The sequence below is a fragment of the Clytia hemisphaerica genome, unplaced genomic scaffold (assembly GCF_902728285.1).
Source record: "Clytia hemisphaerica strain Z4C2 unplaced genomic scaffold, Clytia hemisphaerica genome assembly, whole genome shotgun sequence".
Lineage (NCBI taxonomy): Eukaryota > Metazoa > Cnidaria > Hydrozoa > Leptothecata > Clytiidae > Clytia > Clytia hemisphaerica.
Genome location: NW_027104471.1, coordinates 370,592 through 386,111, shown reverse-complemented (window position 1 = coordinate 386,111; position 15,520 = coordinate 370,592). Strand labels below are relative to the sequence as shown.

Sequence of the window (15,520 nt, the reverse complement as noted above, 5' to 3'; positions counted from 1 at the left end):
ACATATACATTGAATCTAAAAAAAGGTACGTCAAAAAGTTTAGGGGTGTTTTTTTTGTTTTCACCCTGTAAAACAGTTGTTTAGAAATTTTCAAAAATGTTGACCTGCATTCTGGGGGCCACTAAATTTGTTTCTCGCTTACTGACGTCACCTGGACCGGTAAAAAAGATACTTTGAAATGGTATTTTTGGGAAAAATTCTTCGGCAAAGATTTTTAAGGTAGTTGGGGTAAATTCAGTGAAGAAATTTTGAAATTATTCGCAAACCGAAAAAAATGAGAGCAAAATGTAAATTTGACCTGCATTCTGGGGGCCAAACACTGTAATCTAAAATCAATACTTACACAATGGACACGATCAAGAAGTAAACCAAATCAAACGTATTGTCATCCGCGTCAAAGAATATCTAAAGAAAGAGAAAGATGAATGATTGTCAAACAAAATTACTCGAAGAATTTATGTTTGTAACTCTTTCCGGGTTAGCCCATACTAGTGACCAAAACAACTTTAAACCAATATATCTCGAGGTCTAAGCTTTGCGAAATATTTAGATTTTTTGTTTAAAAAGTGCACTTCTCTCGTACGAAGAAGGTTAACTGAGGTTTCTAAAGAGCGTGATTGGGACCGAGGGGCAAATCACTCGAAAAATGGTGTACGAGATTTATGATTTATTTTTGATTTATGAAAAATTAAAAAAAGTTGAAAAGCCAATTATTTTCGAAAGATTTTTTATTTATTTATGATTTATTTTTGATTTATTTTTGATTTATGATTTATTTTTGATTTATTTTTGATTTATAAAATTGTGTACGAGATTTATTCTAGTGATTTGCCTCTCGATTGGGACTTTGTGTTGATAGAAGTGTCGATAACTCGATGTACTTTCGTTTTAAATCATTCACAGAAGAATCAAATAAAATTTCTTACAACTTATATAATAACTGATGATATAATCAAGAAATATTCAACGAACTGATTTTGTACCTTGATGGCAGATCCATTGGGACTTTGTCCCCAACCGTAAACAACGACGTAGATGCTGCCAATCCCAATAATCATACGTATCTTCACTGATGGTTGTCGAGTATTTACCCAACGGATACACGGACACAAGTTCCGTTGTTTCGTTGATAGCTGATTTAATGAAAAAATTAAAATGATCATACTCGTTATTACAACAAATCACAGTAGAAAAAAAAATCAAAAGTGTCAGGATGATTTTTTTATTATTTCCTGTATAGTCCAAGAAACAAACTTTTCAAACTTACACACACAAGCTATTTCTAAACTCAAAGTTTGGGAATTTTCAGAGAAAGTTGCGAGTAGTTTGAATATAATTAAGTTGAGTGGTTCAGATATCAGAATAAGGGTCAGTACGGGAGTCACATGGTTTCGATGATATCTTTTCTTTCTTTTCTTTTCTTCTTGGAGATATAAAAAAACGTCATGCGTTAAACTATCTGAAAACTGACGTCACTGAGTTTAAAATTTTATTTGACGTCAAATATTTTCATTTATTGAAAGATATCTAAAAATTCGAAGTTTGGAATTATCAAATTGTGTTTTGTGTTCGAAAGTGATAGTCACGTCGAGCGCAATAGAGATAAACAGTTTAAATCGTATCAGTTTGAAAGTGTATTCATCGCAAAAATGTCATTCGTAAATGTTCGAAATGACATTTCCGGCAAATATTTGTCGAAAAATCAGGAGAATCAATACAATATTGGTTCTGCAAACAATGCACAAGACGTTGCACGTTTGCAACGAATGGTGCAAAACCTCACAGCTGAGAACGCGAAGTTGAAACTCAATGTTCAATCGCTGAGCTCAGATCTGTCAACGAGCAACAAAGAAGTCGACTCAATCAAGACTGAATTTGGCAGGTTCGTCAAGAAAAGTCTCATTGAAAAACAGAAATCTAATCAACAGAGAGATTCGTTGTCTACAAAGATCGCTGATCTGAATCAAGAACTGGCTTCTCTTCAAAACGACTTGAACATCTCCCACGGTGAAAAAGAAAACATCAAAGCCGAAGTTGGAAAGCTCATCAAGAAGAGTCTCATTGAAAAACAGAAGTCTTCTCAAGAGAGAGATTCGTTGTCTGCAAAGATTGCTGATCTCAATCAAGAACTGGCTTCTCTTCAAAACGACTTGAACATCTCCCGCAGTGAGAAAGATAATATCAAAGCCGAAGTTGGAAAGCTCATCAAGAAGAGTCTCATTGAAAAACAGAAGTCTTCTCAAGAGAGAGATTCGTTGTCTGCAAAGATTGTTGATCTCAATCAAGAACTGGCTTCTCTTCAAAACGACTTGAACATCTCCCGCGGTGAGAAACAAAACATCAAAGCCGAAGTTGGAAAGCTCATCAAGAAAAGTCTCATTGAAAAACAGAAGTCTTCTCAAGAGAGAGATTCGTTGTCTGCAAAGATTGCTGATCTCAATAAAGAACTGGCTTCTCTTCAAAACGACTTGAACATCTCCCGCGGTGAGAAAGATAATATCAAAGCCGAATTGGGCAAGCTCATCAAGAAAAACCTCGTTCAAAAACAGAAGTCTTCTCAAGAGAGAGATTTGTTGTCTGCAAAGATCGCTGATCTCAATCAAGAATTGGTTTATGTTCAACAAAAATTGCACGAAGCTCGTCAAAACTCCAAACAAGCTCACGAGGACTTGCAAAAGACCAAATGTGAAAAGTTTGAGTTGACGAAAGCTTTGAACGCAACCACAAATTGGATGTGCCTCATGAAAACCAAGGCTGAACTCCAAGACAAAATCACAAAAGACTGTATCGAGGCTAAACATTTTCATTCGAATGGGTCACTCGCACCTCTCGATCCCGAGAAAAACGGAGCAGCGCAACTCGAATCTTTGATCAGTCAAAATGAAATCACAACTCACCGCAACGTTAAGGCAGTTCCAACATGGCGCGATAAATTATACAACTTCTTTTATCCAAGTGCCCAGCAATGATTTTATCGTTGCAAAAAAAAACAGTATTTTTTTTTATTCTCAAAATTTTGTAAATAGTATATTTAACTTATTTTTTCCACAATAATGATTTCAAAAACCCACTTTTATCTTGTGTTCGATATATTTCATAAAATTTATTTGGTTGTTCGCGAGACTAAAGGGTAGTTCGATGGATTCTATGCTGTTTTGTACAAATTTACATCAAGTGGGTCGAATATACAAAATTACCTCAATAAAAAGGAACCCATTTTTGGGTTTTCTAGAAACATGACTGAATATAGGTTTTGTCGAAACTCTTACGTCTTGAATAGTCGAACATGCGCAACGCACTGGGCTCAACTTCAGTGGCTTCAAATCATTCATAGGCCCAATTGTAGACCCCCAGATATTCACCAATGAACAAGTGTACCGAATTCAGCCAAATCCGGCCATTTTTGAGGCCTGTAGGCTGCTCCAAAGTTTTAGCCTCATTTTGGTGAAAAACACGTCCCCAGGCCCCAAAAATCAAAATTTTTGAAAAATGAAAAAAGACACCCACAGATATTCATCCAAGGAACAAGTGTGCCAAATTTCAGCCAAATCGAACAATTTTTGAAGTCTCCAGGCTGCCCCAAAGTTTTCGGACGGACATACAGACATACAGACAGACAGTGTCAGATTCTAGCTCAACTGAAGTTGAGAACTGACATTCGGGCAAATAAAAAAGCTAGACTAAAATAATCGAGTTCTAACATTGGCTCACAGTCACAATCACAATTATGATTTTGAACAAAAGAAAGTTGTCATTAGTCAAAAATCTTCACAGCTACACCATGTATCTCTCTTTCGCTTTGAGCGTAAAATTCGGGGCCTTAAAGACTGGAGCTTTAAGATATCTTTTCAAAGGGAAAAATTTAATCATGCAAAGTTTTTCGTCGAGAAAAAATTAATCGCTTTTGTGAAAATCTTTAGGAAATCTTAAACCCTGCTGATCCTCAGCAGGAAGATGGATAAAGTCAAGGTACTGAAATAGTGGTTCGATAGAAATGCAAAGACAAAAAAATCTCTACCTTAGAGAAGTGAGTTTTTCCAGATTTGTTGTAAATGGTAGCACCAACCAGTCTTTTGCATTCGAACTTCTTGCTGAGATCCGTTCGTTTCTCATAAATGTACACCATGTTATGCTCAGGGCGACTAAGCAAGGTGACGAAGTCTTTAGACTCTAAATAATCCATATCGCAACAATAGACTCAGGCTTTGGGTGCAAAAAGTAATGGCCGTCTGTCTTGGCGTATCTCCCTTTCAAATTTAACATCTGCGAAAAAGGAACGAAAAAAACACATCAAGTTTCTCAGATGGTTTGAAGATGATTAAAAATGATTAAAAATGTGAAGACATTAAACATTATTGGCCTATCAGACACTTCAAATTACGGATCTGGTGACTTGAGACCTGATGAAAAATTAAATTCTCTTACCGCATCTTCCTCTATAAACGACTTTACTTCTGTTTTATACACGAGTTATCCTACATAGTGCATTCGTTTCGGATGAATTGGCCATTGCAGCACACTGGTCTGTATTCTTCTAAGTGATAGATGTGGGTACATGAGCAATACTGCCACCAAGTGAGAGGGTGAATGGCGCAGAAACCGCAAAACAAACATATCTACGTGCATTTGCAGTTAGTGGGGACGAGCCCGAAAATATTTCACCATACACGGGTAGTTCTGGATACTGAAAATAAAAAATACAACCTAAGTTATTTTTTCCGTCAGCTTTTCTTTCATAGAAAGTGTGCTTCGTGTGGATAAAGAATGCATTTTCTTCCGGCGATCAAAAAGACTTTCAAAAGGCAAAGGTGAAATAAGCAATAGAAAAAATGTGATGGAAAGAGCTTGAGTAAGATTTCTTTTATTCTTCCCCTGTCTCTCCTGATAATAGACCTTTTCATAAATTACTTCACGATCATCACTTGCCTCGTTTTGAAATTAACTCCCAGCAGATTTTATTAAAACTACGTTCTATTCATTAAAAAATCATTTAATGTCTCAAGGGACATAATGACTATGGAAATTGTTTGAATACAAGGCAAGTGATGTTCATGACGTAATTTATGAAAAGGTCTATTGGACCAATTTTTTCCAAAAAAGAACCTTTACTTGTATTAAAAATTATAACACTATAATACAAGCAAAATGCAAAGGGTACAATTTCCAAAAGATAGTAGGGGGTCAAGCCTTAGGATTCGTAGCATATTTCGCTGGGACACAACCAAATGTGATTGGTTCGAAAGTAAATGGTATTTTGAGACTTTTTTTATGAAAGAGGACCCGCCACAAATCAGGTCTGGCAAAAGGCGTTATAGGCCTAAATCCCAAGATGAGTAAAAAATGTTTGGTGTTTAAAATCACTTGTTCGTTAGAAAGTTAACACGTTTATGAGGTGATCTGACTGTAACAAGATTAAGTCACCTAAAAACTAAAAATTATTCTCAGTCACGCAGATCCCAATCAAAAATAAACCCCTGTTTTGTGACATTTTTACCTTCTACAGCCACTAAATTGACCATAACTTGGGAAAATTATGTGGCTTACACTTAGGATTGCTTTGGTGGTTAAGCTGAGGAAATTAGCTATCCATTGCATAAAGGGCGAATTTCTGTGGCTTACTGAAAGGGGAGATACAAGCAAATGAAGTGTGGGCAAAAAATGTGGCTTACTTGTCATGTGGCTGACCCTACCAAGAAATTTTGAAGGCTGAGTTTTCAATAATGGAAACAGTCAGAAATATACTTTCTTTTCAGCATTGACAGCAAAGGGCTGAATTTTTTATTAGCTGCACTGATTTGTGGCTTACAGTTTGTTAAGTGGGCAAAAATGTGGCTTACACAAGGGATGTATAGGTGAATAGGTGAATATAGGTGAATATAGGTGGATAGGTGAAATATAGAGGTGAAATATTATGTCTCACATTGGCACTCAATCATTAAAGTTTAACACCTGTAGGTGTAAAAAATTACAAAAATTTTGTTGTAAGTACAATTTTGTGGCTTACAAAGTCACATTAAAAATTATAGAAAGGTAAGCCACAAAAAACTACATTTAACAGCTAGAAAGTATGTACATTTAAAATTTCCTGAAAAATTCAACCTTTCCTCTGTCAAGTTAAGAATGGCCCATTCTAAGATCTCTTATCTAATTTGTGTGGCTTACATTTCTAAAAAAGATACAAATTTTGAGTTGAAGCCACATTTTTAGCTCAATTAACGAAAAAAGTTGTTGTTGTTGGGCACTATTTTTGATTGGGATCCGCAGTCAATCATAAAATTAGATTCAAAATTTAGCCCTATTGACGTGTAAAAAGATATATAAAACTGAAAAAGAATAATTTACAGAACGTTTTCTACTTTTAGCTTGCTTGCTTCCTTACTTCACAACATCAAACCTTCTAATAAAAATTCACGAGGCTTTCTTCCTTGTCAAAAGGAATATATTGTTTCTTTGAGAAACTTCAACATTGGTTAAAATAAGTGTTTTCACCTTACGAGGTGAATACTGTTCTAATGAAATGTTTGAGCTAACTCACATTTTAGATATTGCCAGGCTAAATTCCAAGCACTTTGGTCACTTCAGAGTAAACAATTTTGGTTGGCTGAAATACGCGGTGCAAGCACTAAAATGTTTTCAAAACCACCTCTAGGCCACTTATGAAAGGTAATAAGAAGGAATGTATTAAATTGAATTTATTTTCAATCATCATAGAGAGAATACATTCTGATTTTGTTCACTATCTTCATCTTTTTGAAATATTTTGACACAAAATAATGTTTTTTCCATATTGAGTTTTGAAACTCAATTCGAAATTGTGTATTTTGGCCATATAACAGCCACAAAATAGTGTAATTTTCACTGATTGCTGTTTCATATCAGAAGTAAAAATTTCATAGAAAACATTTGTCTGGCTATGTTCCAGAGATTTTAAGATAGCTCCTGCTAAAAGAATTAATTCATTTGAAGATTAAACCAAGCTCAATCTTGGGCATTGCTATTGAGAAAAGAAAATTTAAAAGAGAAAGAAAACTCCAAACACAACCCACAAAATCAAATCTCTATACAAAATCGGAAAAAAATCTTGAGAAAATTCTAAACGGGTTTTCTGCATATTTCCAGTATTTCTCTTATGAATGGATAATTTTTTTTAGCTGAAAATTTGGCTCTGTCACTCATATATTTCAATTTTGCAACAATGTGTCCAAATTTCATGACAAAATGGTCTCAAGAACTGGACACAAATCTATATGACCCAAATCGTCAATATGCCAACTTCCTTGAAAAATGTCTTCTGATTGTGAAAAAGCATTCGCCAAAGAGAAAACCTCCAAAAAAATTTTCAAAGATTCCAAGAGATCGTCGTATTCTTATGAGAAAACGTAAAAGACTCTCCAAAAAGAATTTCAAAACCAATAAAACAAATCAGAAACTAATTGACATTGAACTGATGCTACAGCAATCCCACAAAAATGAACGCGATAAAGCAGAGCTGGATGCCTCACTCAAAATCAAAAGCAATCCTAAATACTTCTACTCCTATGCAAAAAGATTCACAAAAACTAAACCTAAAGTTGGCCCACTGAAAAATCCAACCACCAACAAATTAACAACTGACTCACAAGAGATGGCAAACATCTTACAAAAGCAATACTGTTCAGTATTTACCACTCCCAAAACAGACTACAGTTTTCTGAATTCAAATGAGACAAAAGACTCCTCAACCCTTGAGCAATTACTTTCACAGAAGATGATTTCATCCAACAAATTGACACTATTCCAGCCAACTCGTCAGCCGGACCAGATGGCTTGCCAGCAAAGTTTTTCAAAATGTGCAAGAAATCACTTTCTAAGCCACTTAAGATGATATGGCAAAACAACTTTGACAAAGGAATCACACCTGAAATTCTCAAAACAAGCCACATTACACCAATATTCAAGAAAGGAGATCAAGGTTTACCAGAGAATTATCGACCTGTTGCGCTGACATCAATTACCACTAAAAATATTTGAGAAAATAGTCAGAGAGAAATTGCAAATCCACCTTGAAGAAAACAACCTATACAATCCAACACAACATGGTTTCAGACCAGGGCGATCTTGCTTGAGTCAACTATTGGCTCATGTAGAAAGACTGATATCTCACCTACAAAACAATGAAAATGTTGATGTAATCTACCTTGACTTCAGCAAGGCCTTTGACAAGGTGGACCATCACATCTTGCTACAACAAGCTAAAAATCAATGGAATCAAAGGACAACTATTGAACTGGATACAATCCTTCCTTACTGAGAGATACCAAAAGTTTCCATAAACACGTTCCTATCAGATGAAGCGAAAGTTACAAGCGGAGTTCCACAAGGCTCAGTTCTGGGCCCCCTCTTGTTTCTGGTAATGATTAGTGACATAAACGAAAAGATTAAACATTCCATCCTCTCATCTTTTGCTGACGACACAAGACTTATGAAGGCAATATCTTGCGCTGCAGATGTGAGTCTCCTTCAAGATGATCTAGACGTTGTCTATGACTGGACATCCATCAACAATATGGAGCTCAATGGAAAAAAGTTTGAACACATTGCATACGGAAAAAATGAACAACTGAAAGTACACTCAGTCTACAAATCAGATGTACAGCAGCCAATCGAAATAAAAAGTGCTGTGAAAGACCTGGGTATCTTGCTATCAAACAACCTGTCATATGAAATGCACATTCAAACGATCACTGACAGAGTCAAGGGTATAAGTGCCTGGATATACAGACCCTTCAAGTCCAGAGATAAATCAGTAATGATCACTCTTTGGAAGACATTGGTACTTCAACATCTGGAATACTGCTCCCAGCTATGGTCTCCTACAAAGCGATCCCTGATGCAAAAAGGGATCCAACTTCCACCCAATTTGAATTATTGGGAGAAGCTCAAGCACCTCAACATGTACAGTCTCGAGAGAAGACGCGAAAGATACCAAATTATATATACATGGTGTATAATCGAACAACTGGTGCCAAATTTTAACTATGGTGAAGGGGAAGGCGGTATTTATTCATATACAAACCAACGCCTGGGAAGAAAATGCCACCTCAAACCAGTGAATACAACAAACAAGAACATTTGGAAGAGCTGCCTTTCAGACACCGGTCCAAGACTATTCAATGTGTTACCAAGAAAAATACGTGACATGACCAAATGTTCCAAAAATTCCTTCAAAAAACAACTTGATCAATTTCTGCAAGATGTTCCCGACCAGCCACTGCTCCCTGCCTATCTCCCTTACAGGATGGCTGACTCGAATTCAATTGTTGAAATGGTCAAACACCGGACCCCACGGGTTGAGTGAGCAGAGAATTTGCTGAAACACATCAAAGGTAATCAAAGGTAAGGTAAAAATGACAAGTACTCTTTCTTCGTAAAATCTAAGTCGATAATTACTATCTTAACTTTTTCTCCTTATCAGTACACAAAGTTCCAAACATTAAACATGACTACATTCTCTTGGAGGCAATTGGATTATCTTTGTAACTCGAGGCCACTGCTGTTATGGTGTCCATTCCAGCCAAGCCATATTTTATCATTCTACAGAAATCCCCACTTGAAAAATCAAAACATTGATATGTGGTCGAGTTTACTAAACTTTGCCGAATTAAAACGCGGGAAAATATCATATGACAATGACCACGGCTTCCGTTTAGTCCGATCATGATTCTGATCACGTGATATAGCCATAGTGTCCTTCAGGGTCTTTTCCCCCCCATTTCTAGAAGTAAAATTTTCCATTCCCCCCACCCCTCATTTTTCCCCACCCTACCTCCAAAAATTTCTCTGTACCCCCCCCCTCAAGCATAAAATTAAAAAGCTGTAATTTGATGAACTTCACGCTTATTTTTTTCCCTAAGGTAGTTCTAATTCAAGAATATATGGAAAGGATGGTTGTTTTTAAACCATAATATTAATAAAACTAAGCATTATGCTATATCATCTCATAAAACCAGATGTTTTTCAATTTTGAATTGATTTTGGTGAGTTCCCCCCCATGCCTAGAATGAAAATTTTCCATTCCCCCCTCCCACGTTCCCCCCCCCTGGCTTCAAAAAAAATTCTTTCCCCCCTATACGTCCTTTTGACCTCAAAACCCATTCCCCCCCTGAATCCAGGGGGGGAGGACACTATGTATAACTTGATGTTTTGACTTTTTTAAACCAATGAAATCATTTCTTTATATGCACTAAAGGCCTTTCTAGATTACCGCGCAAAAAAAACGGGGGTCAACATGAAATTTAAAGCCTGCTGCGGGAAAGGGAAATGGTTTTGAAGAAACAAATATATACAGAAAGGTTTTAACATTATCCAAATATCAGGAAAAAAAGTGACATTTACATGGTTGATCTTTATAAAGTTTGATCTGACGGTTTGTTGTAAAGAATGTTGACCCCGTGTTGGTTTTATAACCTATATTTTTGGATTTGTGAGAAGACAAATGTTATTGTAAAAAAAAGTCATTTGGAAGTGTAATCATACCCTTTCCAGGGAACTGGGCCAACATTTTTTAAGTCAGAATTCATTGCCAGTATACTAGGGGGAAATTTGTTCGTTTTTTTGAGGTCGCTCGACTTTTTTAGTCAAAGCACTTGTTATACATTTTTGGAAAGCTAAGGGGTAGGGGAATCAAAATAATTTGGGTGCCAATTTTTTTTCGGACACTTTGGTGTGATTTTCGGACAAATACGACGGTCTCAGGCAAAAATCATAGGGTGAAAAATTAATGAAAATTTTAGCTTGAGAAAACGGAGACCTGTTGTATATTTTTGGAAAGCTCTCAAAAAATCAAGATTAGTGATATATTGCGAGTATAGGTGATTTCTTTACCTAACTCGAGATATTAATCCTTAAAAACAGTGTTTTTCAGTGTTTTTCAGCCAGAAACAGCTGTTTTGTCCAGTTTTTGCGCTTTCGGAAGCTCAATAGCTCGAGTTAGGTACTGAAATCACTTATATATACTCGCAATATATCACTAATCTTAATTTTTTGAGAGCTTTCCAAAAATATACAACAGGTCTCCGTTTTCTCCAGCTAAAATTTTCATTAATTTTTCACCCTATGATTTTTGCCTGAGACCGTCGTATTTGTCCGAAAATCACACAAAGTGTCCGAAAAAAAATTGGCACCCAAGTTATTTTGATTCCCCTACCCCTTAGCTAGCGACTCCAGAAGTCATGCAACTTTCGTTGACATCAAACCAAATGTTTCATTTTTCCGTGAACTTATAACCCTTGGAACTTTATTTCTATGTATGCTAAAGCGTTCCGGTTTTTACTAAATGAAAGCCTGTGATCACATTGGAAGTGTAATCATACCCTTTCCAGGGAACTGGGCCAACATTTTTTAAGTCAGAATTCATTGCCAGTATACTAGGGGGAATTTGTTCGTTTTTTTTGAGGTCGCTCGACTTTTTTAGTCAAAGCACTTGTTATACATTTTGGAAAGCTAAGGGGTAGGGGAATCAAATAACTTGGGTGCCAATTTTTTTTCGGACACTTTGGTGTGATTTTCGGACAAATACGACGGTCTCAGGCAAAAATCATAGGGTGAAAAATTAATGAAAATTTTAGCTTGAGAAAACGGAGACCTGTGTATATTTTTGGAAAGCTCTCAAAAAATCAAGATTAGTGATATATTGCGAGTATAGGTGATTTCTTTACCTAACTCGAGATATTAATCCTTAAAAACAGTGTTTTTCAGTGTTTTTCAGCCAGAAACAGCTGTTTTGTGTCGTTTTTTTGCGCTTTCGGAAGCTCAATAGCTCGAGTTAGGTACTGAAATCACTTATATATACTCGCAATATATCACTAATCTTATTTTTGAGAGCTTTCCAAAAATATACAACAGGTCTCCGTTTTCTCCAGCTAAAATTTTCATTAATTTTTCACCCTATGATTTTTGCCTGAGACCGTCGTATTTGTCCGAAAATCACACAAAGTGTCCGAAAAAAAATTGGCACCCAAGTTATTTTGATTCCCCTACCCCTTAGCTAGCGACTCCAGAAGTCATGCAACTTTCGTTGACATCAAACCAAATGTTTCATTTTTCCGTGAACTTATAACCCTTGGAACTTTATTTCTATGTATGCTAAAGCGTTCCGGTTTTTACTAAATGAAAGCCTGTGATCTTAGCTTTCCAGCGGTATATAACACTGTGGACACGGGCTAGACGGCAAATTGGTAAAATGCCGAACGTTTTGCAACATTTTGAAAATTGTTTGCCAACGGGAGAAAAAAAATTAGCAACTATCGAAGAACCGTCTGGAAACGGAGGAAAATGTATTTGGAGGCTGAAACTTTGTATGTTTATCAGAAAAAGGGTGAGGAATTCAAAAATCACAATCGCTAATTCTAGTTTTTTCATTTTCATGTAGTTTTTTTAACTTTTTTGCTTCTTTAGCATGGGAATGTCCCTAAAAAAAGTTTTTATTTCTGCCGAAATGGATTTTCTTTTCATTTGGGGTTTCTCCTTTCAGAAAAAATTATTCTTTACTCATAAGTTTTTGTTCCTCCATTTCCAGAGGCCCCTTGAAAATGGGTCCTACCACCTTTTTTGACTCATTTCAACCTTTTCCAAGCTATTTTCTTCAAAAACAAAAATAAAACAATGCAATATCTTTTTCAAAAAAAGATATATCTTTCGTTATTTTGATAAATATACTAAACATTTTACAAATATTTTTATATAATAATAGTTTAACACCATCAAAGAATTCTCCCTCCAAATTTGAGGTCTCTAGCTACACTAGAAAAAGAGATATGCAAAATTTAAGAAGCATGACTGGAAAATTCTTTTTTTTGACATTTTTAGTCAAATTTTTGACACTAAAATTTGAATATCTTTACAACCACTTATCCTCTGGAGACCTATGACCCCTCATTTTCTTTCTTTTTCAAAGCTCTACAAGATAGGATAGATTTTGAAAAAAAAAATTAAAACTTGAAAAATCTTCTGGAGTTGCTACCTTAGCTTTCCAAAAATGTATAACAAGTGCTTTGACTAAAAAAATCGAGCGATTTTACAATTTTCCCCCTACTAGTAATGCCGCAGCGTGGTTTGAAACCTTGTTGTAGGTCTGGTGGACAATGGATTTATTTCTGAATGTAAACATTACTGCAGCTAGAATATTTTCTTTATTTTGACAAACAAAAGGTTCAAGGTTTGTTTACTTTTTATTTTACTGCATTTCTCTGTCTTTTATTCTGCTGTAGTAGGCAAATGAAAACTCCTGATTTTTTGTTTTAGTCAGTGCTCGCTCGGCAGCCATTTTGAATTTTTTTTTTCGATGTCTGTACTCGGCAATTTCGTGACCTCAACAGAATCGACGATATTGCCTGAGGGGAACAGCAGTGAGGCCCGTATACAATGAGTACTTAATTAAAATAGTTAATAAACAAAGACAAATGTAAATAATATATAAACCGTAAATGACAAATTTATTTTACCCCTGCCCAAAACTATTAGATAATCAAATCCTCACTGCAAAATATTGTGCATTTTTTCCATCCTCACTGCACTGAATTTTCTGGTTAAAAAATAATAAAATCCAAATCCACAGGCATAAAAAATAAGAATTAAGATTCACCTTGTGATTTTCATGTTATAGCCAGACAGGTGGAGCAATTTTCCTTCAAATATTGACAGTCTGATTGAAACACCTGATATAAAATAAAAATTCCATGTGTTGACAATTCTTTCTCTTGTAACAAAAATTTATACCGCCATCTTTGATTTCACACGTGGTCCTTTCGATTCTCTAGATGTAGAATTTTAAAAGACTAGGGAGATAATTTTGTCCGACATAATATGCATTGCTCTTTTCTCTCTAATAGACGATATCGGATTTAGATAAATACAATGCATTCTGGTTTCTAGGGACTCTAGTCTGAATCGCAGACCTCTACAAAACCCCTGGTAGTATAGGTCTGCTTAATGATCTACCAACCGCTTTCCGATTCGGTTCGATGTATTTTACAGAATCTTAGCGAGTAATTAATTTGATTGACATTGATGTGCGCGCAAAGACGACCGTTTCGAACGTTTTCAATGGAATGTTTACATTCGAAATTCGAATCCCAGACCAGAAAAACAAAACAGAAAGAAAGATAAAAAACAATCTGATGCGCGCATTTTGTACAGTCTGTAGATTTATTTTTGACTTTTGCTTTTATAAGATATCTGGTCTGTAAATTTATCAAAACTTTTGCTTCAGCTCTTCGGTCGAAGCTCAAAAATACAAATATGAACAAAAAAGTGAAAGAAAACAACCAAAAACACTCCAATCTCTTCAAAAGGATTGAAGCTAAGTACACGAAAAAGATAAACACAAAGGCCACACAGTATCGAAAAGTGGAATGCCAAAGCTGAAGAAAAGTTTTTTGTTTGTTTTAACATTTAACAATAGGGAACAACAAAACTCCCTTTTGTAGAATCATAAAGAAGTAATGTCAGAAATATTCAATATATAAATAACCCCCAAAATGTACTGTATATACATAACTAAAATACCTTGAAATAATCTGCAACATATCTGTAGAACTGACAAAACAATTATCTGGAGCCAAAGTGATCAAAGAATCCAGTGTGGTAAAAAAATATACACTCATACAAGTCCAGATTCAAGCATCAAAATGTAGTTTTATGAAGCAAAATTTTGTTGGTGCACATAGAAGATACATCAGGGCACTTAAATTCAATAAATTTAATTTCTAATCTTTTACAAAATCTCCACATTAAACAAGAAAGGAGGAAGAAAAAGAAGCAAACTTCCTTCCGCCTACTTTTTTTTCGAAATCCAAATATATTTTCCAATCTATGATTCGGTGCCTCACAGAAAATGTAAACATTACGTAATGTTATATTTGTAGACACTCGCCAGCTAAAAATGTCTTTAGCCGTATATCGGCTAAAGGCGGCAAATCTCTGGACAAAGGAAATATCGCTTATTAAGCATCCTCTATAAGGAGCACGAATCCGTTAGTGGATGCCAGCAGCCTATAGGGACTCTCAAAGGAATTATAATCTATTATAATTGAATATTTCCCCGCTATAAGGGGAAATATTAGTTAAAAAGGCATTTCTCCGATCCTTGGCTACTTACGCCCTTTTTGCGCCCTTAAAGGGGGCGGCAATCCGCCACCACATTGCGAAGTTTGTTTTTGTTTTCATTTGCCTTAGTTATTCAGACAAAATCGCACGGATTTACCTTGATGTTACGCGCATGTTTTTGAGTAATCAAGACACGAACAATTCAGATCAAAATACAAGATGGACGAAAATTCACTCTTGGCTCTTTAAAAGTTATAACTCTTTTCTGACGAACATAAAACATACAATTTTCATCTAATTGGCGACCAATAATTACATGAAATGTGAGGCTAACACTTCAACTGTAATCATCAGTAATTTCAAGAGTTTTTCATCATTGATTACAAAGATATCCATGGATTACCTCTTCCGAATACCAAACCACACCAACTTAAAG

General features: G+C 35.6%; 1 protein-coding gene and 1 long non-coding RNA gene across 2 annotated transcripts; one reads left to right on the top strand and one right to left on the bottom strand.

Annotated features, from left to right (window-relative positions):
• Positions 1 to 963: 963 nt before the first annotated feature.
• LOC136821260 (uncharacterized) lies at positions 964 to 13,783 on the bottom strand. The gene is made up of 4 exons (XR_010848712.1): positions 13,622 to 13,783; positions 4,426 to 4,684; positions 4,019 to 4,263; positions 964 to 1,133 (listed from the first exon to the last, which is right to left on the bottom strand). It is a non-coding gene; the product is annotated as an uncharacterized lncRNA (long non-coding RNA).
• On the top strand, positions 1,574 to 2,969 carry LOC136821210 (uncharacterized). The gene has a single exon (XM_067077444.1). The coding sequence runs from the start codon at positions 1,650 to 1,652 to the stop codon at positions 2,967 to 2,969; it is 1,320 nt and encodes a 439-aa protein (XP_066933545.1). The 5' UTR covers positions 1,574 to 1,649.
• Positions 13,784 to 15,520: the final 1,737 nt, after the last annotated feature.

Bases quoted from the DNA above. Each gene is read 5' to 3' on its own strand.
- LOC136821210 (XM_067077444.1), top strand. From the start codon at position 1,650: ATGTCATTCGTAAATGTTCGAAATGACATTTCCGGCAAATATTTGTCG.